At 36.5% G+C, this 26,779-nt stretch overlaps 1 protein-coding gene across 1 annotated transcript in view; it reads right to left on the reverse strand.

Moving 5' to 3' along the window:
* Positions 1-817: 817 nt before the first annotated feature.
* Positions 818-26,779, reverse strand: part of LOC134658041 (uncharacterized) — a 67,249-nt gene continuing 41,287 nt past the window's right edge. The window contains exons 6-9 of the mRNA XM_063513648.1: positions 5,976-6,067; positions 5,043-5,235; positions 2,177-2,331; positions 818-982 (exon numbers count right to left, since the gene is read on the reverse strand). Coding sequence (XP_063369718.1) covers positions 851-982; positions 2,177-2,331; positions 5,043-5,235; positions 5,976-6,067 — 572 coding nt within the window. The 3' untranslated portion in view covers positions 818-850. The remainder of the gene's footprint in view (positions 983-2,176; positions 2,332-5,042; positions 5,236-5,975; positions 6,068-26,779) is intronic.

A 26,779-nucleotide genomic window follows, 5' to 3' on the forward strand; every position in this document is an offset into this window, starting at 1 on the left:
ACTATTACACAAATCCAACATCTCATTCTATTCTAAGAAAAATACGCACAAAGTGGTGCAAAATATTGAAGCCGCAAATTTGACACGAGGTAGTAGATGGTAGTAGGTAGATGGTACGATCAAGGAATTTAATTTCAGTACCATTTCGTACCTTGTCATCAGTGACTACGACTTGTGGAAAAGTGATTCGCGCTTGACAACCAGCTCTAGTTACCTCGATAACATGTAATGTATTGGCCGTACTGCGCCCTCTACATACTTATTATTTGTACATACTTACATACATACGCCTATTTCCTGGAAGGGTACGCAGGATTTCCATTTGTTACGATTCTGACGTGCCTCTTTCGCTTCCGTTACTTTCATAACATTCCTCATACACGCTCGCCGGTTTAGGGTGCTCTTAACCTGACCTTTCTTCAGGATTTCCCCGATCTGATCAGAGAAAGTCCGCCTAGGTCTGCCCCTTCCAACTCTCTCTTCTACTTCTCCCTTATACACTCTCTTTGTCAACCTTCTTTCACTCATTCTTTCCACGTGTCCAAACCATCTCAACATACCTTTCTCAATTTTTGTCACTACATCTTCGTTCAGTCCACACTTTTCCCTTATCACACTAGTCCTAATAATTCTATCTTGTTATCTCACACCACAAACACTTCACTTATTATTTGTGTCTTCAATATTGAGCACTACTTTGCGTGTCTTATAGTTTGGTTGGTCATAAGAGCTGGCACGAAATTTGCACTGAACTGTCAAAACTCTCATGTACTTATACACAAGTCACGCCAGCTTTTGTGAATCAACCTTCACTCTTCTTTTGTTCTAAGTAAACCAAGCAACCTTAAGTTTAAAGGACATGTAAATTCTCACACGACTTTGACTTGGAAATGTCGTTGATGCAGATCTTCTGGAGCAATTCCCTCGCGATACTGAGAGATATGTGTGTCCTGGAGCTAGCCAGCTTCGAAGGCTTCGATTCCTGTGAAAAACATTTCGTTTGTACTTTGAAATTGTCTAATTAAAATCTGTAATCATTGAAAGAGAAAATTTTCCGAAGCGCCATTAATTATGCCAATAATCCTGATGGTTAGCTTTGAACCTTATGACGGTCGGCCCTCTGAATTATTCAAACGAAAAATCTTAATTGATTTTTGGTACTGATTACTTCTGTTCGCTGATTTGTGAAATTGTGTAAATTGGATTTTCTTTTAATGTCTGGGATTCATATTTCTTTTATTGCCTCTGGACTTCGCTTGAAATTCGTGATCGGAGAATTATAATTTGACCTTCGAATTTAATTTTAAATTGTTTTGTCTGAAACTAATTAATAGGCTTAAGTAGTAAACAATTCATAATGCTTAATCCTTGTAGCAAATTAATTATTCATTAACTATCAAAAACATTTACGAGTAATATCAATTATCCAAGTAAATAGCAACATACCTAACATAATACTTAGGTACCAAAGTTGTTAAATCTATTGTTATTAGCGGCGAATTGGACTTAGCCAATTCTGAGATTTATAATTTTAATGTGGCGTCAAAATTTACCGTTCGGAGCTCGCGATAGCACAAACACATTGGAACTACAGGGGGCCTAGCCAACATGACAATCGTTAATAGAAATCGCCACTCGAAATTTAAATAATGTATGGAACTAGTCACGTGACTTTTCCTAACATTGAATATGTACGATTGCATGAGCACTGTATAACGCGCATGTAGTGATACGATTGTAGAACATTACCAAACCTGGGATAACTAGGGGCACTTATACTACACACACATGTCATTAGTGCTCTATAATGCGTTCAGAAACCGTAGGAAATGACCAGCTTTATTACAACCAATTTTACTATGAGAACTTTCTTATCTGTAGTAGTAGGAAAATCTGTACTGTAATGTTATAACGTTATAATTTTTTGTATCGTTATGAGTTTAAATTTGGAATAGCAAATAGGAATAGGAATGACGGTAAGTAATGAAGTTATTTAAATATCTTGCTTCAGTATTTGAGTTATGTCAAAGTAATGATACTAGAAATGATACGACTATTGACAGTGAATTGATTGAAAATGAGCACGTGTATTATTATATATCGAGTTATCGACATCTTTTTTATCGATATCAAATCCCTAGAATATGCCCCGAGTTATCACAGGTCTGAACATTACCTGCTTCCCGACTTTCTTGGCCTGCTTCTTCTCGCGGGTCTCCTTGAGGCGGATCTGCTTGAGGATGCCGACCAGCAGCTCGTCCACGTTGTGCTGGATACCCGACGATGTCTCGATGAACTTGCAGTCTCGGGACGTCGCTAACGCTTTGCCCTCTGCCACAGATAAATAACAAATATCACAGTATAATTGAAACAAAGTGAATATCTAAAATATGTATCTTATTAGATTGAGATAAAATCGGCCAAATGCGAGTTAGACTCGTACATTAAGTCCGACTCACGCTTGACTGCACATTTCTAATAAGGTTTCCTGTCATCTATAGGTAGGTAAATAATTAAAAAATTGGTAAAAAAATTGGACAGACAGACAGACAGACGAACGAGTGATCCTATAAGGGTAGCGTTTTTTAGGGTTCCGTAGCCAAATGGCAAAAAACGGAACCCTTATAGATTCGTCATGTCTGTCTGTCTGTCTGTCCGTCTGTCCGTCTGTCTGTCCGTCCGTATGTCACAGCCACTTTTCTCCGAAACTATAAGAACTATACTGTTGAAACTTGGTAAGTAGATGTATTCTGTGAACCGCATTAAGATTTTCACACAAAAATAGAAAAAAAACAATAAATTTTTGGGGTTCCCCATACTTCGAACTGAAACTCAAAAATTTTTTTTTCATCAAACCCATACGTGTGGGGTATATCTATAGATAGGTCTTCAAAAATGATATTGAGGTTTCTAATATCATTTTTTTCTAAACTGAATAGTTTGCGCGAGAGACACTTCCAAAGTGGTAAAATGTGTGTCCCCCCCCCCCTGTAACTTCTAAAATAAGAGAATGATAAAACTAAAAAAAATATATGATGTACATTACCATGTAAACTTCCACCGAAAATTGGTTTGAACGAGATCTTGTAAGTAGTTTTTTTTTTTATACGTCATAAATCGCCTAAATACGGAACCCTTCATGGGCGAGTCCGACTCGCACTTGGCCGCTTTTTTACTTTTGAGGTACGGAACCCTAAAATTGAGGATCAATACCACAACGTATGCATATCAATACTTATATCATAGTCACAATAACGACTAATTCTGAAAAAATCTACCAACGTAGAAACTTCACACATTGCAGCAATAGTTGCAACAGACCAACAAACTCAATTTTACATACACTCCACTACTAAGCCATTTAAAACACAAACATATAAGTATAACACAGCTGACATAGCCAAAATATCTGCGCACGACTCTTTTGCCTCAGATATAAAAGTGATTTTACATTTTGCCGTTGAGTAGTGTTGTGTGAGTGTCCCGTACACGGTCCTCGCGAGATTGAACCGCACTCATGGAGCCTTCCATTACTATATTGACTCGGGCCTGTTTGCTGAAAACTTGAACTAACTGAACATTATTTATCAGAGATATTGCTCGGATAAGTTGAAGGATAATACAATTCTTTGCAGTCATCGTATAAGTACTGTTTTAAGAACTTTTATAAGGGATCTGATCCTTTACAACTTATAACTTTAAACGAGAAATTCATGTATATTTATTTATTTATATGTATATATATTTCGGGGATCTCGGGAACGACTCTAAAGATTTCGATGAAATTTGCTATATGGGGGTTTTCGGGGGCGAAAAATAGATCTAGCTAGGTTTTTAGGGTTCCGTAGCCAAATGGCAAAAAACGGAACCCTTATAGATTCGTCATGTCTGTCTGTCTGTCTGTCTGTCCGTCTGTCCGTCTGTCCGTCTGTCCGTCTGTCTGTCCGTCCGTATGTCACAGCCACTTTTCTCCGAAACTATAAGAACTATACTGTTGAAACTTGGTAAGTAGATGTATTCTGTGAACCGCATTAAGATTTTCACACAAAAATAGAAGAAAAACAATAAATTTTTGGGGTTCCCCATACTTCGAACTGAAACTCAAAAATTTTTTTTTCATCAAACCCATAAGTGTGGGGTATCTATGGATAGGTCTTCAAAAATGATATTGAGGTTTCTAATATCATTTTTTTCTAAACTGAATAGTTTGCGCGAGAGACACTTCCAAAGTGGTAAAATGTGTGTCCCCCCCCCTGTAACTTCTAAAATAAGAGAATGATAAAACTAAAAAAAATATATGATGTACATTACCATGTAAACTTCCACCGAAAATTGGTTTGAACGAGATCTAGTAAGTAGTTTTTTTTTATACGTCATAAATCGCCTAAATACGGAACCCTTCATGGGCGAGTCCGACTCGCACTTGGCCGCTTTTTATCTCTGAGAAAACGCGCGTTTTTGAGTTTTTATGTTTTCCAAGCAAAGCTCGGTCTCCCAGATATTAATAAATAAATACATTTCTAGTGGCAGAAAACATATTTTGGCCGATATAGTCGCAAGATTTACCTACTCAGGAGCCCTACTAAGCTGGCAATAAAGGTTCCACGAAAAGGTAGAACATCTGCAAGGACTTATCAAGCTTTGGCTTCGAGTTTGAGCGAGATAAAATGGCTTGACGGGATAAGTTCGCCTTTGTACTAATGACGAATGTTATTTTTACTGTTTTGTTTTGGTTTTTATACAATAACGTGTTTTACTACTACTACTACTACTACTTGAGTCTGCTAATAATTTGCTTTTTACGTGCAGTGATGATAATAAACTTGTAGTTTTATCATAATTTAGTAAATTCATCAACATCATCACAGGTTAAATCTAACTTTTATGTTTCTATTTTGGTAGTTTAATATTCGACCATAAATATTTTACCATATCTATACCTACTTATCCTTTTCTTTTGGGTGCTAGTACTAGCGTTTAGATAGATTGATCTCTCTGTCTATGTTTGAAATGAGACAGCCCTTTGACAAACTGTTCCTCACCATTAGTGGACACCTGTCTCGCCCGAGCCAAGTCAGCCTTGTTGCCCACGAGCACCACGGTCCGCTCCACCGTGAACAACTCCCTGGCCAGGTACGCCAGCACCTCGCCGGCCCGCGTGAACGAGCTCCTGGCCACCACCGAGTATATCACCACGCAGGCGTGAGGCTCGTACGTTGACAAGCAGTTTTCCACCTGGATAAAAAATGCATCTCGAAATAGGTACAGAGCGGGTCAGATGTTCAAAAATATGATCTTGACGCGACTTTATTGTTAAGAGAATAAGAGCACATCAAGGTAATTTTGAACTTCGCCCGCTTTGCAACTTCTGCTGCTCAGTGTACGTAAGCTTAGGAAGCTAAAGTAGTTTATTTTAGTTAGTATCATTTGAGCACTAAATTTAATCAAGTAGGTACTTCAGATTGCAGAATATTTTAAACGCGCATTGAGCTACCCTATTTATATTTATACCCACGCAAATTGCTAAAAATATCTACTTATACAAAACAGTAATAAGGATAAAAATATATATTTTCTAGAAAAGATTTCACAGACCGGTTGTTCAGGTAGAAAACGTTTTTGATCATTAGTGCTTAAAAATCTGATACCAATACAGTCAAAAAGAAAATTTCGTTTTTGTTTCTAGTTGTAATATATTTATGAACTGTTTAGACCAAAACGGTTCCATTCAATTGAATTTTTATTCGCTATTGGCGACAAGTTTCGGGTCCGTCGGAGGTCCTTCTTCAGGCTCGAGTGCCTGAAGAACACCTGATCTAAACAGTTTAAAATATGTCTCACGAAAGTTTAATTTCGACATATATTTATTTCCAGTATCAATCTATTTGAATTCCCGCCGTTTAGACAATAATTAGACATCAACATCGTGTAAAACTAAGTGTCATCTCTCTTGCGCGTATTGTTTGATTACTAACCGACATTTCAGTACTCGGGTGGTCGATAAATATAAGCTCAGACTCTTCCCCGTCCAAAAGTACTGACACTGACTTCTCTCCGAATTCGTCATCTGCAACAACATTTATCAGTTAATGGAATAGAACTAAGGTGTTAAAGATCTGTTAGGGAATTCGGATCATCAGGATATTATTGGATGGACATGTAGGCAGGTAGTTTTATTTTGTCGTAGATGTAGATTATGAACATGATTAGTTACGGCACAAAATTGAAGTAAAGTTACACGTTTGTGTTTCTGAAGACCTATGTTATTAGCAAAATATTAGCCCAGACATCACAGCATCTGTATTCGCTATTTTCTAATCCTTTGATCTTAAGCGAAGAACAGTAATATAAATTAAATGTAATAACTATATGAATGCTAATTCTGCTATTGAATGTTAATTTATTGGCAACATTTCAGAACTTATGTTAATGAACGCTCATTGATTTAATATCATAATCGCCTAACACAATAGGTACAGTTTACCAAGTCTTCAATTTAGTAAGACCATTTTAGAATTATGTTTTGTTGAATTAAATACTAGTGTTAAGCCTGTGTAAACCCAGTATTATATCGAGTTGTATAATTGTTATATCTCATTTGTTTCTCAATAACAGCTTAAAGAACGAAATAATGAAAACTTTTAGTCAGCGGGCTTAGCACGGGCGTATCATATTGCACGTGGTATGATACGTTGTCTTCTAACGTTATTGGTAAATTTGTCATATCGCTGAGCATGGCCCCGAGCTACGATAAGCCTACCACGTCGATATTGAATAAAGTTATCGACTATCATACGATAGTGACCACGACTGTCTATGCGTAGAGCTTATGAAAAATCTATTCAATGGCTGCCCTTATTCATATGTCGGACGTGTGTCGGACATAGTTTGAACATGAATAGTCAATTTTATTACTACACTTCCAAATTGAAAAGTGTTTAAATGAGTGACAGCTTTATACAAATTGACCTACATTATAACATGCACGGATAATCGTGTTTGACAATTGAGTCAATTGACAATAATTTGACATTGACAAGCATCGCGTACGCGCGTGATCAGTGAAAATATCAGAATACAAACCAAGTTGAAGAAAAATACTGATTTACTGTGAAATCTAAAGAAAATGCCACGCATAATGTAAGTTTCTCTAAAAACCAATAATTTATTTACAGAAAAAGTTATAATTCGTTTGATCATAACTGATTTTGTCATGAATATGTTTTTCAGTCGATTCTTTGACGCAGAAGAAAATGCTAGCAAAATATATAACTCAGCATCCCCTGTTCGCCTACAGGGAGTACAGGGAGGACCATGAGCCTCTCGGAAGCCAGAGATAAGTGCAGTGCTGCATACAAGTTCTATGAGAGCACGATCCGTACAGATCAGTGGCATCAGTGGCAGCAGGCATGGAAGTCGGTAAGTACTATGCTAATAATTAATACAGATCAACCTCATCTCAAACTAAGCAAAGTTTGTAGTATGGACACAAGAAACATCCATAACTTAGCATTACTTAAAACATTCAGTGCCAGCGCGAGCTACGCGCTACGAGTGTAGCCGATAACACGGGAAAAACCGTATGTAGCAAAAAGCGCCTACGAACAGTGAACTCCCCTAGTGAGTCGCTGGCAGTTAATGTGTTAATGTTTGTTGTTTATCTTGTTGATATTAGCCCAAATCCAGTTTCTAACTACCGTTGCAGGTAGGGTCATCAAATCATCACTGAATACAATTTAGCTGTTAAATGTGTCAATTATCTATAAATTCTATTTTTATTGTCAGACTTGTCGTTAATTGAGCTGCAAAGTTAGAAAAATCAATGTGGCAGCAACCCAGGCTCCGCTAGCAGTGAGCGGTAACTCAACCAATTACCGGGAGAACTGGCTTGTCTAAAATGGATCCAGAAGAATCAAGGATTGGAGATGTAAGTACACCTTTCTTAAACTAAAATCATGAAGAGTTTATTGTGCCATTTAAAACTATTGACACTGATCTTCTACTATGACTATGTTCTACTAAGTGACAAAAGTTTGTTAAAAACTGTTCTATGACTACTATAATTGCATGAAGTTGTCATGGCAACAATGGATGTTGTAAAAGTTGATCCAACTGTAGATTAATTACCTAACTAGAAAGTTCTAGTTTGTTATACTTGTTTTTGGTAAACTAGAGTTAACAACATTGAAAGATACACTACTAAACTACCAATTGACATTTTTTTCACACTGCAGAAAAAGGTCATAATGATTGTAACAACAATTAAAAACTTTGGAACCCGTAGACCTCACTTTCAAAATTGTTTTTTTACCCTGTCTGAATATTGTAGAAGCTGGTTTTGTATGTAAGAATTCAAGTGTATTGACAAAAGAAAAACACCACCACACTTTGTGCCATGAATCTAAGACATAAGGATAAAATATTATTAATATTTAATTTTTATGTACAGTCTAACTGCACAGGTAAAAAGGCATTCGACTGCAGTTTCCAAACCGGCTTTACCTGTGCAGTTGAACTGTACAGTGTACATACTAAACTGCGCAGGCATAGCCTAGTGTGTATTGCCAGCAGTTTAATTGAAAGATTTAAGTAGGTACTCTTATTTTAAATGTTTTCATTTGCAATACCCTAAGTGGTTTGATTGTATACGTGACAATGGGAAGAATTATGATTTTAGCAGCCTATGTATGTAGGTATGTATGTATGTGTGTGGGTATGTTTGTGTCGTGTATTACCCTAGCATAAAAGCTTAACTACTGAGACAAATATTGTTGAATAAGATGTTCATTGGTATGTTTTTATGCCGCAGGTGGCATAGACTACACTTTAATACATAATAGGTACTCTTTAATAAAATAATAATAACAAAAATGCTTTAAATAACGGATTAATAGTTACTGGAACAAAATTTAATTTATTTTCAGTCGAAACGAAATCGGACCAATGAAACTATAAAATCCCCCTGACTTAAAAACGACAGCTTTCTAAAAATGACATTAATTTCTTATAATTTGCAAATGAACCTCTGTACTAGCCTGCGCCACTATAGAATCATGACCTCATCTAATCTATTTGTTTCTGTTTCAGTCATAACATATTGGAGGACACTCAAGTTATCGAGGACACGATAGAAATTAACTAAAATCTGCAGCCTCAATTATTTAATGACTTATTTAGAAAAGGGATAGTCATAATATTTAGCTATAAAACGAGAGAGTGCGCCAAAAAAAAGTTCTGACTTTCTGCCTGGAACACACTTCTCAGCAGGCACGTCCATGCATTTCGAAGTCAATAGTAAAAGTGTTTATTTGTTAAGCATATGTAGGTGAAACTATTACAGTGGTATTTAAAAGGTTTTTTCTAACAAACCTTTAAGTTGCAATGTATGTATCAAGTACATATTACAAGATAAATTAGACCCCACGTCTCTTTATTCGATTGAGCTAAAACTTAATATACATTATTTAAGTTGGGTGATAACTGATAACGCAATATTATGGTACCACCGAATATCTGATGATGGACGCAGGATGTGGGCAAAGAAACTCTTTGATATATATAAAGCAACCTAATTTGTGTTTGGGTTTCTTAGAAATTGTTTTTATGAGTAGGTATTAATTGCCTGTTAAGGCCCCAGTACACAATGCGCCATTCTGGGGGACGCATTTATGCGTTAGAGGGAGCAAGTGATATTGCTATCTCATTCTACCGCATGGCTGCGTCCCTTGGTTTGGCCGGCGATGGCCCATTGTGTACAGGGGCCTTTATAGTCGGCAATAAAAACTTTTATCAAAAATATCATTTTTATTTGACAAGATATGTACTTACCACCTTATTCATAAAACTTTACGGACCTGATTTAGTTAAATAATTTTTTATCCCTTTCTTTCAAATACATAAGGGAGCCGGTCTACCTAGCTTTATTTGACGTTCATAAGCGCATTGTAATTATGCCTACTTGAATAAACTATCTTTTATCTTATCTTTATCTAAGTCAAAATGACAGATAAAGACAAACGATTCATAGCTAATTCAGGGCAGTAACACTTTTATGAATAATGCCACTAGGCTAAGCGTATTATGAGACGCAGGCGACGCAGTTCATGCAGCGCAGCACAGAGCAGATTTTGTAAAGTATGGAACGTCCTTACTCTGGAGTGTGCGTACCTAAAGGACGTTCTATACTTTACAAAAATCGCTCTGTGCTGCGCTGCGTGACCTACGTCGCCTGCGTCTCAGCATACGCTTAAGTTTCCGTCACACAGGCGCGTTTCCCGGGCGGGGCGTGAGCGTTTTATATGTAAAAGCGGCGCGCCCCGCTAACGCCCCGCCCGGAAAACGCGCCTGTGTGACGAAGCCTTTAGCCTTACGGCTTGGCCATGACATTGCTCGACTGGCTTCGGCTAAGGCGACAACCATAGGTTGTAGCGAGACACAGCGATCGGACCTTTCGTTCCCATCTAGCCTTCCCTGCCTTAGCCGGAGCCAGTCGCGCAATGTGGCCAACGCGTTAGTATTTTTATAGTTTACCCCGCGACATCATTAGTAGTTTGTTTCAGTTCTTATAAATTGAAATATATGTCATACACTAAAGATAAAGTGATCAAGTCCACCGGTGGCCAAGGCTGGAAACGAGGCAGGGTACGCGGCTAACGTCCCAAATTCTCTTATGTAAGTACATATATATGTTTTGACGACCGGTCTGGTCTAATGGGTAGTCACCCTGCCTGTGAAGCCGCGGTCCTGGTTCGAATCCCGGTAAGGGCATTAATTTGTGTGATGAGCACAGATATTTGTTCCCGAGTCATGGATGTTTTCTATGTATTTAAGTATTTGTATATTATATATATTAGTCTAAGAGCTAGCCACGGAAATAGGTACTTATGCAATTTATAGAGCAACGAAATCCCTCTAGTTAGTGGGCCATACTATCATTATTAATTAATCCAGCATGGCAGCAGTTCAGCGGTGGGTGTGTGAGTGGATGGGCAACAAAGGGGTTGTAAAATGATATCATAGCTAATTATATATTTAATTCAAATATAACAATGCCAGGCGTTTTATTTGGGGGAATAGTAGTGTCAGGTGATGAAAGTACACAAACCACTTGAGCGCCTGCAGGAAGACCATGAGCAAATTCCACCTGACTCACAATTGCTTCACGCATAGTTGTATATGTCTTCTACTTTTTCTTAACACATACCTAGGCGTAATCGAACAGAGTAGTACTATTATTTATTCTGTGACAGAGTACAAAAAGTACGATTGCGAAAAGTACGAGTGGATTATATACGTAAAGCAAAAACGCCTGGCATTGTTATATTTGAATTAAATACATAATTAGCTATAATATCACACCAAACACAGAGCTCTATAAATTGCACACCTTCAATTGATTTTACAACTCCGTTGTTGCCCAACCACTCTCACACCCACCGCTGAACTGCTGCCAGGCGACCGGATTAATTAATAATGATAGTATGGCACACTAACTAGAGGGATTACGTTGCTCTATAAATTGCATAAGTACCTATTTCCGTGGCTAACTCTCCGGTTATATCGTTGTCTGAGTACTCTGAGTGTGTCTGAGACCAAAACACTTTTTCCCTTTTCAGGTCATTACTATGTATACCTATACATTACGGCCCTCGCTCCGAGCCGTTCCTGGTGCAAAAGCTGCCCATAGTAATCCAGCGTTGAAAAGTTGCTAGCATCATGGGCACTTTCGCACCGGGGACGACAATTAATGATTTGTTTGTATACCAAAATTTAATGTGAAAATAAACTTGGTTTATCTTTTTGGCAATAGTTGTGTTATTTACCCATTTATAATATTCTCTCCAGCAGCACAGAGCCGATATTGTTAAGAGCCCATCAACGTGCACACTAGCGCCACTGCTAAATAATCGTGATTATTTCAAATTAACGTCAGGTATTTAAAAAAGGGGGCCGCTACGTACTGTATTTTGTATTTGGGGCATTATCTATGAAAAGGGACCTTATTGTCGATGGCGCTTACATCGCGCGGCATTATATTTATATCGGAGCATCTTTAATAATGACGTAAGCGCCATCGACAATAAGGTCCCTTTTCATAGATTCCGTCACATTTAAGTACCTCTTGAATACATCAAACTAGTTTTTATGTTGCTGGATTCTTCAATCTATGCGTCCAAAGTTAAAACGGCCGTTTTTGTTTTAAGTTCATAGATCGGCGAATCCAGCAACATAAAACTAGTTTGATGTATTCAAAAGTTACTTTAATACTATGTAGATACAATACGTAGCGGCCCCCTTTAAAAAAATCTTTCGTTAAATTTAAATTATCACGATTATTTAGCAGTGGCGCTAGTGTGCACGTTGACGGGCTCTTAACTTACCTAGTAAACATAGAAGACTGACAACAGTGCCAACGCCGCGAGAATATTGACATTGTTGTTAATGGATTTAACATAGTTTTTTAAAATTTAACATTAATTATTAGAGTATTAAACTCTGTCTGACCGTAGTTATAGTTACTAAAGTAGGTAGACTTATAGCATAATAGAGCATTTAGGAATATTCTTATTTAACCTTTTGACCGCCACAGACTAACTAGATGCGTCTTTAAATAAGAACGTGCTTAAAATGCTTTAATTATACTATAGTGTATATATATGAAAGTCGGATTAAATACGTTTAGAAGCTATAAGTAGTAACAGTGACAGATTTTGTACGCTAAAATGAAAAATAAGAATAAGCGACACCTACATGCGGGGAATGCTGTTTTGTATGAAGATTGACCATAGAAAAATAGGTAAATAGATTAGGTAGGTATTTGTGTGATAGTAAAACATAGTTGGTTATAGGCGAAATAAGTATTTATTAAGCTGGCTCGCACGCGCACATTCTCAAGAGCCCATCAACGTGCACACTAGCGCCACTGCTAAATAATCATGATTATTTCAATTTAACGAAAGATATTTAAAAAAGGGGGGCCGCTACGTACTGTATCTTGTATTAAAGTACCTTGTGAATATATCAAACTAGTTTCTATGTTGCTGAATTCGTCAATCTATAAACTCAAAACAAAAACGGCCGTTTTAACTTGGACGCATAGATTGACGAATCCAGCAACATAGAAACTAGTTTGATGTACGAGTATTCAAAAGGTACTTTAATACAAGATACAATGCGTAGCGGCCCCCTTTTTTAAATATATTTCGTTAAATTGAAATAATCACGATTACTTAGCAGTGGCGCTAGTGTGCAGGTTGATGGGCTCTTAACAACAGCCGGTTTTGTGCATGATGCTTAGGAAGTCCTCGGGGAGCGCCTTCCTTAATTTCCCCCTGTATCCACGAGAAGTTTTCTGGAAGAAAAATAAGGAAATAAGTAACAGCAGGTTCATGTGGCAGCTATGAATGAAATATTTTCACATGAGTGCAGGCTATTTGCACCCAAAATATAGCTACTAGTAACTAATCGACGGGAACGACCATTTCGGGGAATAATATCCATTGGTTTTTATATATATTATCCGCTAGTTTTTATATGTATGTATTATCCATTAGAGTCTCGTGAAGAGCAATATGAACGCTTACTGATGCACACCAAAAATATGAAAGTTAAGTTTTGTCCTAGACTCGAGGTTGCTGCTTGCTGCGCATTCCGCTAGTCATCAAGCAATAGGCCTGTATTATTTTTTTTGAATAAAAATATGACTAAGTATGTTTGTCAACAATGCAGCACATTAGAACTAGAACTGGATACCTTAGTTAAACCTTAAATGCATTCCCAGATTATGATATGATATGATATGATTTATTTATCTCACAATATACAATTTCACTTAAAATTACACATGGTAGATTTTCAGGAATTTATATTGTGATTGTCAGTTTTTTTCACATAATGAATAATTGAATATGAAGAATAACAGTATGTATCCTAGACCCAGTAACTACTTAACATAACTATCAAACAATAGTTACCTATCTCATTGCACAATACAGCCACACTCATACTTATTCAAAAAAGTTACTAAGACACGCCTAGTGGAACGTCACAGTTTTTTATGTCTAGTAAGTACTTAATTCAGTGCTCAAGAGAACTTACCTTCTGTGTGCAAGTTGCTCGAGAAAGGTATTGACTTACAGTAGTCTGGCCAATGGACAAGCCATCATCTTGACTAGTCCCGCGTTGGTAGTTGCCATCAGCTACCAGTATTACAGCTAATACTGTTAAAACCTAAAACAAATAAGAACATAGATGTAATATTTGTACCTAGGTAAGTAGACTTTCCCCTTTAGGTTAGGATATGAATGTTGAGGTAAAAAGTGGCTTAAATAAGTAACCTCTGTTAGTAAGTATAAGATTGTGCAACAGAATATCTTAACATACTAATTTTTACAATTATAATATGAGATAGTATTTAAGAGTTTAGTAGCATTGTCATTGAGACGCCTGTCTTACATGGAATACATATTAACTTTAAAGAAACACTACAATTTTATTAAGCTTTACCTTTAAGGTGTTTTGGTAATCCATCACCGTTTTGAGACTCTGCGTTAAGTTCGGCACATAAATGCACTGCACACTCCTTACACTCTGTAAATATGCCGAAACTCTTCGTCTGGCATATCAAACGGGTTGCAAGCGTTTCTTAAAGCTATGCACGAGATTTTTCGACGCTTTGTTTCTTCAACAGCAGCCGCGAGTAGGAATAATAAAATTTGACTTCCCTGCAAATAAAATATTGACTATATTATATAAAGCGGAACATTGTAACTAATAACTCTCAATATAATCATAGAAAAACGGATATTTACCTGTAATTTGTATTTGTAATAGGTTTATTCACTAGTTTTGCTTTCACGACAAGGCTTATCGTCACCTAAGAAGCACTTAGATAAAATTAACTAAGTTGAACTGTCAAAATGGGATAATATGTCAAATTATCCAACCCCCATGTTATGCAAATTGTCTTCTGTCATCTACCGCTGTCAAATGTGGATAACTCCATATATCGTCTGCTACCATAGTATGCATGATATAATCGTCGGTAACTAACGTTTTATTCACATATTTTATACCATATTGCGTGATAACTGCTACCGTGCTAAGCCCACTGATCAGCAACAAAGCGCCTATCGCAGGTGTCGTTTGATATGTTCCAAGAAAGCCGTTTTAAGTTGACAAATCCTTATCGTTTTTACTACGTCTGCCACACGTGTTTCATTGATTAGTGATTACGTATTCAAGAAAAAATAAATAAACACGTGTTTGTTTTCTAACACTCCGTGGTTCATGCTGACACAGCGCGGATCTGTGTATTTTTGGTACATCAGCGAGTCTAAACAAGCTACTATTTGTTGATACACTGTAATGGACTACGCGATGCCGGTATCGGAATGTTTATGTGTGCTAACATTAAAACTGTTGATTGATCATTTGTGGATCTTATGCATACGCGATAAGGTTTACGGCAGGCAGGCAGGTTTAGGGAGATACCTATAGGGCATTAAAACCTATTTTATGAAAATCCACCAAGACATTTCAATAAAATAGACGTATTACATTACTATAGTACGTTACGTATTATTAGTACCTAATATTAAGCATAAACTTGGAAATATCCATAATTATGATATGACACATTTTCGGCCCCAGTGTATTATTATTAGAGATGCCCCGAATAGTGGTTTTGGCCGAATACCGAATACCGAATATTCGGCCCCTCTCTCGGCCGAATACCGAATATTCGGCGACCGAATATTCGGCATGATATGCGAACATTTTGAGTCACTATTATTATGAAAACTGATCGCTAACAAAGCTCATCGTTAGATGACGTTAGCTAAGACATATTTTTGTTGAACAGCATTAATGAATACAGTCAAACAAAACAGACTTATGACAAAAATAAAATTTTTAATCAACAAATGCTCAAAAAAGGGTATTTAAAACTTTCCAAGAACACATTCTAAATATTCTAACATAGTTTTTTGTTATTTTTATTGTGCAATTTTTCTTTTTAAGTAGGTGCAACAGATATTCGGTATTCGGCCGAATAGTAGGCAACATTCGGCCGAATACCGAATATTCGGCAAAGTGGCCGAATAGGCCGAATACCAAATAGTTGCCGAATATTCGTGGCATCTCTAATTATTATTTCACATTGGAAATGCTCCGTTGTTACGCAATAGGACTAATCTGTACCTAATTTCATCCCAATATCATTGGGCTCGTTTCATCACTGTAAGAGGATGAAACCGTAATACGTGGTCGTGCGTTTACGAGTATACCTAGCACGCAGAGCTGATTCAATTTCCTAACCATTGTGGTTTATATTGCGTTCACAAGATGTCGTATGACACTGTGAAACTTGTTTTGAGATTCGACATTTTATCAGTAAGCAATGGAAGGGTTATATAATTATGAGTGTACGAATAAATATGCCAATTAGGTAACATTGGAATTGGATTTTGAAGTCGTTAGATTCGTGCCCGTAGCGTCAAAAACGATTATAGGTACTATGTTGTAAGTTTTATTATTTGCATGCTCTACCTACCAATACCTGGCATATATACTTAGCTTCGATGTGGCTTCGATTAATTAAAAGTTGTAATTTATGTTAAGGTACATGTACCTATAGGTATAGGTGGATCAAACTTTTTTTGATGTTATACTACGATCTACTCATAGGTATGCTAAGTATATGACCGTTATGGGAGGGCTTACAATTGCCATAAAATGTATGTTTGGTTGTTTAAATAATATAAACCATGGTTTTAAAGTGACCCAGGTGACCGTGACCATGGTAACAAGCGACAAGAAAAAGTTGATTCCCCTATACAGGGTGTTTCCTGTAACAGGGGCAATAAATTAAACTGAATGCTATACTCCTCAAACTGACCAACATTTGTTCAGCAACTTTTAAAAATAACTTGTTTTGATTTTTATTAGGTACAATTTGAAGTTTTTTCTAAGACGCAATGTATTGCAAATTTTGTTATGTTTAAAGCGTGACAAGCAACGTCAAACACACTGATGTCAGCGTACATTGAAGGCAATATTTATTTTGTATGAAAAAGAGGAAGTTTAAAGGATTCATAATTTTTAAAAGTTGTTTAACAAAAGTTTTATAGTATAATAATTATATGTTTTAATTATTTGCTCGTGTTACAGGAAACATCCTGTATATGCACTTATATTTTTCCGAAAATTTTGTAAATATATGGGGGCGGAATAATTTCCCGGTATTGTCGGTCGTCCCGTATTGTATAACTTTCCTCATTTTCGTGTAAAAACTTCAGACATAAATTTATTATAGAGCGTATTTGGCGAAATCTTAAGTTTTAGCTAATTAATATTTAATGAATTATTCACTCCATACTCTTTAAGGAGTTTATTTTGAGAGTAACAAACTCATTAGACATTTATGATTTAATAAAGCTAATGGCGCCCTACTTAAAATAGGAATTAATTAACAATATATGAAATAGATCCAAGATATATTTCTTCCCGAGGGGAAACATCGTACATGACCTAAAAGTGATGTGAAGTGAAGTGAGTGATAAATGAAACATACAATGTTGATGAATGAACAAAAGGATAGGTAATCGAATAGTTAAATACTCGTATCCTAATCACAATACTAATGATAACACTTTTTTTTTACACGCACATATATTACCAAAATTTGAAATCCGTTTACGTACCATCTCCCACACTGTTAAACTCTGGGGGAGATACGACACACAGTACAGTTAGGAGTGTTGCTGTAAGTACGTACTGTACAGTCGGCATATTAAATCCACACTGACAAAGTGCCAAAATATGTCCGTACATTAAAGTAGTGTGTATGAACATATATTTTACACTTTGACACGGACACGGACTATAAATATCTAATAATTTGTACCCTGTTATCCAACATGTTTTGACTCCAGCGTAAAAGTAATCTAGGCTAAAAACATATGATTACTCTAGGACATTAACATGGTACAAGGATTAGGGCTCATTTAGATGGTGCGAGAACTCGCATGCGAGTTTCATTACATTGCGTCATTTGATCGGTCGGCTGAGTTGATGTCACCTTAATGGTCCGCAGTGTAACTAAACTCGTATACGAGTTCGCTCGCCGTCTAAATGAGCCCTTAGTTTGACAGGGATGTTAAGGGCGGGTGTCGGGAACTTACCGCGCTTAGCTTCGCCAACGTGAGCAAGTAAAAAGAAGTTGTGTTATTTACAAAAAAGTTAGCGCCAGTCAGCCAGAATTAAAACTAAGGTTGCATCCGCGGGCGTGGGCGGGAGCGGTGAAAAACATCATAAAACCAAGGGCCCGATTCAGATTGAACAACATGTTACGGTTTTGATCTTTTTTGATATAAATTTTAAAACAAGGGCTCCTTTAGACGGTGCGAGAACTCGCATGCGAGTTTCATTACATTGCGTCATTTGATCGATCGGCTCAATTAATGTAACGGCAATAGTCCGCAATGTAACTAAAATCGTATACGAGTTCGCGCGCCTCTAAATGAGCTCTAACACACGCTGATTGGCCTGTGAAATGAAATGAAAGCCGTGCGTGAAATGCACGCCAATCACCAAAACGATCATCAGGGTCGTATCAAAACCAGATCAAAACAGTAATAAGTTGTTAACCAGTGAATTTTAATTCCGTTTCAATAGAGAAACATCTAGTGATTTCGATGACCGATATTATATTTACCGGGTATATTTTATTGACACAAAACAAGATTATGAGACAAAACTAGCAAGTTATTTGCAGCAAGGAGATTTGTGAGTAATATACATTTTATTGATCTTTAGTCCATGGAGGCCGCGGCTATAGCAAATGATTACGTGAAAACTTAGGTACCTACTTATAATGAAAATACAATTAATTTATTTCAATGCCGATCGCGAGCAATTAAAACAGTAACCTCATTTTTCACTAACTGACAGCTGTCTATCGGTGATGAAACAAATGAAAGTACATTTTGAGTCAATATCAATTTGTGGAATTTAATATTATCGATAAAGATGGTAGCTAATGGGAGTTCCGGCTACCTTGGTAAATGGCTTTGAGTGAGGTAAAGAAGATGTCACCATAGTACTTTAATAGCAGGTACGGATTTTCGAGCTTTGATTTTTGTAGCATTATAAATTTGTGCGCCTTTTTATGTTTGCATATTTAGGACTTGAGATAGACTTTGCGTTAAGGCAGCATGGTTACTAGCAAATAGCTAGTTATAATCAGTAATTAATTTTGACAGTTTATGACTTGGCGATACTTGTGACATTGTCGAGATATCGAGACACAAATTTGATTTATCAGAATGATTTAGTGACGTGGCTACCATACATCCACATTAATAATATATGACATTGTTGAATGAGTTGACATACGATAGCCAGTTCACCATCTGTCACTCTTATAATAGTTTTCGGTTAAGTATATAAAAATATTTGAAAACAAAGGCTGTACTGAAATTTGTCACAATGAATACCAAATATAATATGAACGACGTATATCAATTTTAAAAGGCGTTTAAACGAGTATTAGGTACCTCCCGCCCACGTTCCGCTCTATGGTCTATGGCCATAACCTGTAACAGCAGCAAAGCTATATCAAACTACTCATGAATACTATTCATTGTTCAATCGCCTGGTTTCAAACTAAATATATAACAAAAGTATTGTAATATGTTTAGTTAAACGGGAGAACTGAAAAATAAAATGTTTATGTCTATTTCCACTACAGATAGGTAAAATTCTAACTACCAAAGGGATTAGTTTAAACTTGAAATAATTGAAAACGACTACATTATGTAAATATGTGATTATTATTGTGTCCGTTTTTATTTCTCTTAAAACTATAAATTAGATACTCGTAACATGCAGTGCATAACAAGAAGTTAATACTCGTACGTTGATGAACAGTAAGAATCTTTTAAGCGTACAAATACTCGTATCTTTATTTCAATTGTTTGAAATATGTACAGTCAAGTGAATAAATATGGGAACACAGAACATACTCAAAAATATGTCCCATAGCTTAAGAAGTATGGGACATATTTTTGAGAAGTTATATGCACCCATATTTTTACACTCGACTGTACTTTTATGTAGTGATATGTGTAACAAGTGGTGGAAACTAGAGAGCTGGATATGCATTGATCTATTCGTGGTGCGTAGATACAGTTTACAATAATAACTATACTGTAAAAACATGCAAAACATTACATCAAATCGAAGAGTATGAAAGCGGCTTAAAAGCATGTGATACAATTCTTGAAATAAAAAATCTAAATTTAAACGAACGATTTAAACAAATTTGTAAAATTCAGCGTAACATGTGGAAAGTGGATGTTGATGTACAGTCAAGTGTAAAAATATGGGTGCACACATCATACCCAAAAACATGTCCCAGAGCTCAGCGAATTAAGAACTATGGGACATATTTTTGAGAAGTTATATGCACCCATATTTTTACACTTGACTGTACGATGACTGATGAGTCTTTTATATGAGATAATAAATACTGTACCTACTTACCTTATCAGATGGGCGTTTTTTTTTTGTTGTCTCCTACACTTTTTTTTCAAATTTGCGATGTTTTATGTTATTTCTTCTCAGAATCACGAGCTCTTTCTATCATAATAGGAGAAAAAAAGTGTCCTAAGGTTTTTATTTCCATTACGTCCCCATTTTTCATAGACTTTGTATGGCGGTCGCGGAATGGAAAGATCGAAAAATGTATGGAAATTTTGGGACACTTTTGACCTACCTGGTGACCCTCGCGCAGGCAGCTTTCTCGCTGAAAGATTGGCCATAGCAATCCAGCGCGGGAACGCTGCCTGCGTGATGGGCACCCTACCAAGGGCACAACATTTTGATAGGCATTTTGCATTTTTAGTTTTAGTTATTTTAATTGTAGTTAGTTTTAGTTTTATACCACTTATTATATAATAAATGAGTCTATTTTTATCAGCTTAGAATTATTTGTTGCATGAGGAATTGATCAACAACATATATAGGACTTTTATTTACAAAAACATATTCGGAAAACAAGATCCGTTCTAGAGAAGAGAACGATACGATATGTACTAGATGTTGGTATCTAGTTTAGATTTCAACTAGATATCTTTTGCAGCTCAATTCAGGCAACCAATGTCAATTTTACGTTATATTATCGTTTTAAGATCGTTTCAAAATCGTTTTGAGATCTAAAAATACATAACGAGACGTTTTAGACATTGTTAAAATCGTTCGAGAGTATCTCCAGAATCGCGGAAATGTCAAATTTGACAGGTTACATATATCATAAAAATATCGTTATCGTATCTTGGGGATGTCTAAAAGATATCTAGTAGATGTCTATTTCAAAATCAGAATCGGGCCCCTAAAGGAGTGAAATTGAACTAATGAACATGATAAGACGGTGAAAATTGAAAAGGCTCACCAAGCTCTCAACTTTGAGTTACTCATCGATTACGAAATTTCCTCCTTTCAAGCGAGTCAACAAGTGAAACAGCCATGATAAGATAATATCAATCAATTATATCGTCCCCTGAGACCGCGGGCCCTCTCAAGCAGGTAATCTATTACTGCGAGCCCTTGGGGATTGTATATTTATTGCACCGGGCGAGTAAAACAACACATTTTATAGTCGAAGTTAAAAACATCCGAGCGGGTGAAATAATAGTACATTATTGTCGAGGCCAGCAAGTAGCCTTCCAGCCGAGTCATAATTATAGTGCTTTTCTCAAAAATGGTGCAAGAAATATAAATATTTTACAGAGGTAACGTTCTAATTTTCACAGAAAAAAGTAAGACCGTTAAAAAGATTTGCATTGCCGCCTTTAAAAAAAAGAATAAGTGTATTTTTCTGCTGAAAATACGCCAAAAAAGGTAAAAAGCCTTTGTAAAAAGGTTTACGGATTGTAAGTGTACGGATGATGTTACACAATATAAGTAGTTCGCAATATTACAAATCCCTGGAATAAATAATAATAACCTTCTGCTTGCCTCCAAAATGAAAGTGGATGAACATCCATTCTACGAGTATTTGCGAGATTTTATTACCAATATTCTACACGTAATTTATTACTTGTCAGTTAAACATGGGAGATATTCTATAATTTTGTAGAAATATTCTACAAATGCGCAATAAAAGCAATGTGCTAATAGTATGAGGTCCGTAGCGACTGTCATATTCACTGTCACTGACAAGGAACAAAGTGGTATGGATTAAATTCTTTGACTATAAAATACTTTTATTTTAATACTTCCTAAAATTTAGCGTTTACCTAAATAATTATCTCTCTTTAAAAAAAAACTCATTTTTGTAATTAACCGATAGTATACCTACTATATCATTGTTTTTACTGTAAATCGTATTATTTTTCCCACAGGACAGGCTATGTCTAGCGTGGGAGTCAGCATAAATGTAACACTGTTATTATTCTATTTCAGAAATAAAGAATTAGTATTTGTTGTATTTGTACTTGGTGTTTGCTTGAAAGATGGCCAGACTTAACCTTAAGATAGTACAAATGAATCACACCCTGTAGGGCTAAGATGGCCGGCTCTTTATCATTTGTCACCATGGCTGTCATGTTCTAACAAATATGTAAGTGCGAAAGTGACGCATAGCCTGACAGGTGATAAAAATGCGACCATGATAGCATTATTAGATGCCCTCTTTCTTTTAACTGCGTACTAACGAGAAAAGCTTAGATTTATCAAGGGTTTATATGTAAGTACATATATCTAGGTTAATAAACTCCCAAAGGAATGAACCGACTGACCGGCCGAACTATCAATCTTAATGGATCAAGCCTTAGAGCGGTCGCCGACCTCACTCCGGACTTGCTAATCTTCCCGTGCCTTTATCGTAAATGGAAAATTTTATTCGCTTAAGTGATGGTCCAATGTAATTGTGAAATAACAGATTTCTAGAAGTAGTGGAGAAAAATAGAAAAAAAGAGCAAAAGAAAACTGTGAATTATTACTAAATAGCGACCCGCCCCGGCTTCGCACGGGTTAACAAATTATACATAAACCTTCCTCTTGAATCAAGCTATTTAAAAAATCCGCATCAAATCCGTTGCGGAATTCTAAAGATCTAAGCATACATAGGTACAGACAGACAGCGGGAAGCAACTTTGTTTTATACTATGTAGTGATTTCTATTAATTTTTTATCGCTAAAATGCTGTTAGGGCCAAAACACAATTACACGATACGACGTCGTGTCGTGGCACGTTGCGACATCGTATGGTATAATTGAGTTTTGGTTCTAACAGCTATTGATCTATTAAGTAAGGATTATCGGTAGGTACAACCTAAAAAACAATTAGGTACATTTAATTACAGTTTTATCGTCCATAAGATAGACCAAAGACAAATGGATAAACAGATGAATATGGAAAGGCAAATATAAGGATTGCTTGTTGACTACGATACCCTAAGCAGATTTGCATTGCACAAATAAAAATGAATAAAAAAAAACTGAACGCAACTTATTTATAGCTGGTCAACCAAATCTTGTCAGTAAAAAAACGGCGCGAAATTCATTTTTTCTATGGGACGATATCCCTTCGCGCCTACATGTTTCAAATTTGCCGCCTTTTTCTACTGTCAAGATCTGGTTGACCAAATATATGTCTATTCCACACTACAATCCTAAACTTAGCAAATCGGGTTGGTACCCACGCAAGTTGGCAGGCGCCGAGCAAACATCCCTTGATGAATGAGGGGCGCGCAGCTAAAAATCACCGCCTTCCGTTTTATATAGAGCTTCGTTACTTTTGTAGCAGTAATGATGTCGTTTAGCGATCAAAAAAGACGCCCAGACTTCTTTGGTGCCTTAAAAGACATATTTGCTTGTTAAATTAACAGGTGTTATTGGACTTATTTTTAGGGCTTGCATATTTAATTATATAATATATTTATGGATCACATATATTTAGGGCTAGTCAGCAACGCAGCTCATATTTCTTTTTGATGTTTTTTAGATTTTTTTATTCATTAATTATTCATCTTTAATATCTTAGCTATCATTGTCAACTGATTTCAAATAAGATTTTTAAAAGTGCACTGTAAAAATGTCTCATTTAAAATGTCGGCTAATATCGTCAGTTCTATTTAAAGTCAAACTTCTATTTTAAAGAGAACGTGAAAAAACAAAGACATCTATGATTTTAGTTAAGCAGAAACGAATTTGCAGAGCTGCTGGACACATCTGTGATCGATGCGGCAAGAAATTCCGAACGGCCATTGATCTAGTATAATAGTCATCGCAGTCGATGTAGGCTCTAGACTACCTCCCCAAAATACCTCTTTAGTAACTGCAACTATCATCTGCAAAGATGCTGTGGCCAATGATGGATGATGACTTGCTCCAATTCATTTTCCTTCTTGTTCTAGTTTCATCGTTCAAAATGTTCAGATTAATATAAATATGAAATCCCTTTGTCAACATACGCAACGAAATGTTTAACAATCACGTGACCTCGCAATCGCTTTATGAACGACTCAATATTCCGTAAAGTTTATATCGAGGAGGAAACTGCCTTGAATTCTGTTTGTGTTCTTGCATATTGGATGGAAACCCTTTCATTATAAGTTGTATCGAATAAAAGTTACGTATTTGTTTATTCTATGTCTATTCTAGAGTATGGAGAAATATCTAAATAAATTATATCAATGGTTTGATATAATTTTAACACGCTTTAAGCAAAAGCGTGGTGCATCGCAAGTTCTGTCAAGCTCATATTTATCATATGAATAACAAAACAAATAAATAAATATTATAGGACTTTCTTACACAGATTTACTAAGTCCCACAGTAAGCTCAAGAAGGCTTGTGTTGTGGGTACTCAGCCAACGATATATTTAATATACAAATACATAAATTCATAGAAAACACCCAAGACTCAGGAACAAATATTTGTATTAATCATACAAATAAATGCCCTTACCAGGATTCGAACCCAGGACCGCGGCTTAACAGGCAGGGTCACTACCCACTAGGCCAGGCCAGACCAGTCGTCAACAAACAAGTTTTTACAGTTCCAATAGCGGTCCCGATTTTCATTACACAGTGAGGATATTATTGTCGTCCTATGGGCTACGATGTAGGATGCAGCACGCGTAACGCGTTCCACGAGCATGGGGCCCGATTCGGATTTTAAACTAGATATATATTAGACATCACCAAGATATGTCAGTGTCAAACAAGTGTCAAAAGTGACGATGTTGTTTGAAGAAACGTCACTTTTGACACCTGTTTGACACTGACATATCTTGGTGATGTCTGGTAGATATCTAATATTTGACGTATTTTAAAGTTCGAATATGGCTGCATGTAGCATCCATCCACTAGATCTACTTGCAAAGAATATTAACCCGCACGTAGAAACTTACAGAGGGCCTACCGCGAACCACGTTCGACGTGTTGTCTCCCTATCACACTTACGTACGAATTTACAAGTGCGACAGAGAGCCAACACGTCGAACGTGGTTCGCGGTAGGCCCTCAGGTCAGGCCAACTCGAACGTGCACTGACATCAAAGCGATATTAGATTGATATTGGAATCATATCAGTTACCAGTTATTCGCGTGTGTTTTCGCTCAGAGTTGTCCGCACAAGTAATTGTTAAAATATCATTCTAAAGTCAGTGGGTACGAGTATATCTATCGTCAGTACCACTTCAACGAGTACCTGTCGTCAGTACCACTTCAAATTATTCTCTTTACAGAAAAAAATGCCACCAAAACTGTAATTGACCGTAAAACTTCTGAAAATTAATTATGCGACTCCGGCCGGCCTTTTTAATTGTGACCGAATTTCTTAGAGTGAGTTTGTGGGATCTTAATGAAATTATCCTTAATATAAACGAAATTAGATTGTGTACTTTACTAATCCTTATTTCTGCGGGTGACGAGGGTGTGCCGACGCAATATGGTAGCGTTTTTGCACGCACAGACCCACACTGTATTACGTTTTGGATACTTCGGATTTATGAGTTCATGAATGATTAGTGTTTTTCGATATAAAAAGGTTGGTCATGTTAGCGTTAATTCAATTAAGACCCGTCCCTCCCTTATCCTTTAGAATTGTATGGTCGTGTACTTTATACTTTAAGTAATTTCAGCTCAATAATTTGTTTCTCGGTGAAAAAAAAAATACTCTAAGGAACTTGTTATAAGAGCTGCTTTTCGTTGGAAAGTTATAGCAGTAGCTTTACGGACTCTGGAAGTCTGGATGTTTTACTATGCAACCGAGATAAATGCTAAGATGAGAAAGAGAGAGAGAGAACATCTGTAATATTGATATTTCAAAGTACATATTTTAATCACCGGTATACCCGGCTCATCCATTTGTTCACTTCTATGACACGAAGATATAGGCGTGTTGAAATAAAACGTTCAATAGATACCAATTATCGAAATGGTTCTCTGCTCGATTACACAGTTCAATATTTTACCTATACAGGCAACGTTATACGATTTCCAACCGTGTCCATTCAGGGTACAGTGCATATTTGCACGTGACTCAGAGATGCAATGTTATCTCAAATCGGCACAGAGACAATTTATTCTGGTGCTTGGTTTGCTTCGAATTGCATTCGATGCACGTACAATATGCATTTATGCTAGTCCGTGCTGCATGTGTTTCGTAACTACGTAACTGGCTGCAGGTATTTCGAAATGGAAATCCTTTAGATTACCACAAATAGCTAATGAAGAGTTATTTTTCAAAATTATAGATACCTACATGTGTC

Source organism: Cydia amplana, chromosome 21, assembly GCF_948474715.1.
Source record: "Cydia amplana chromosome 21, ilCydAmpl1.1, whole genome shotgun sequence".
Taxonomy (NCBI): Eukaryota; Metazoa; Arthropoda; class Insecta; order Lepidoptera; family Tortricidae; genus Cydia; species Cydia amplana.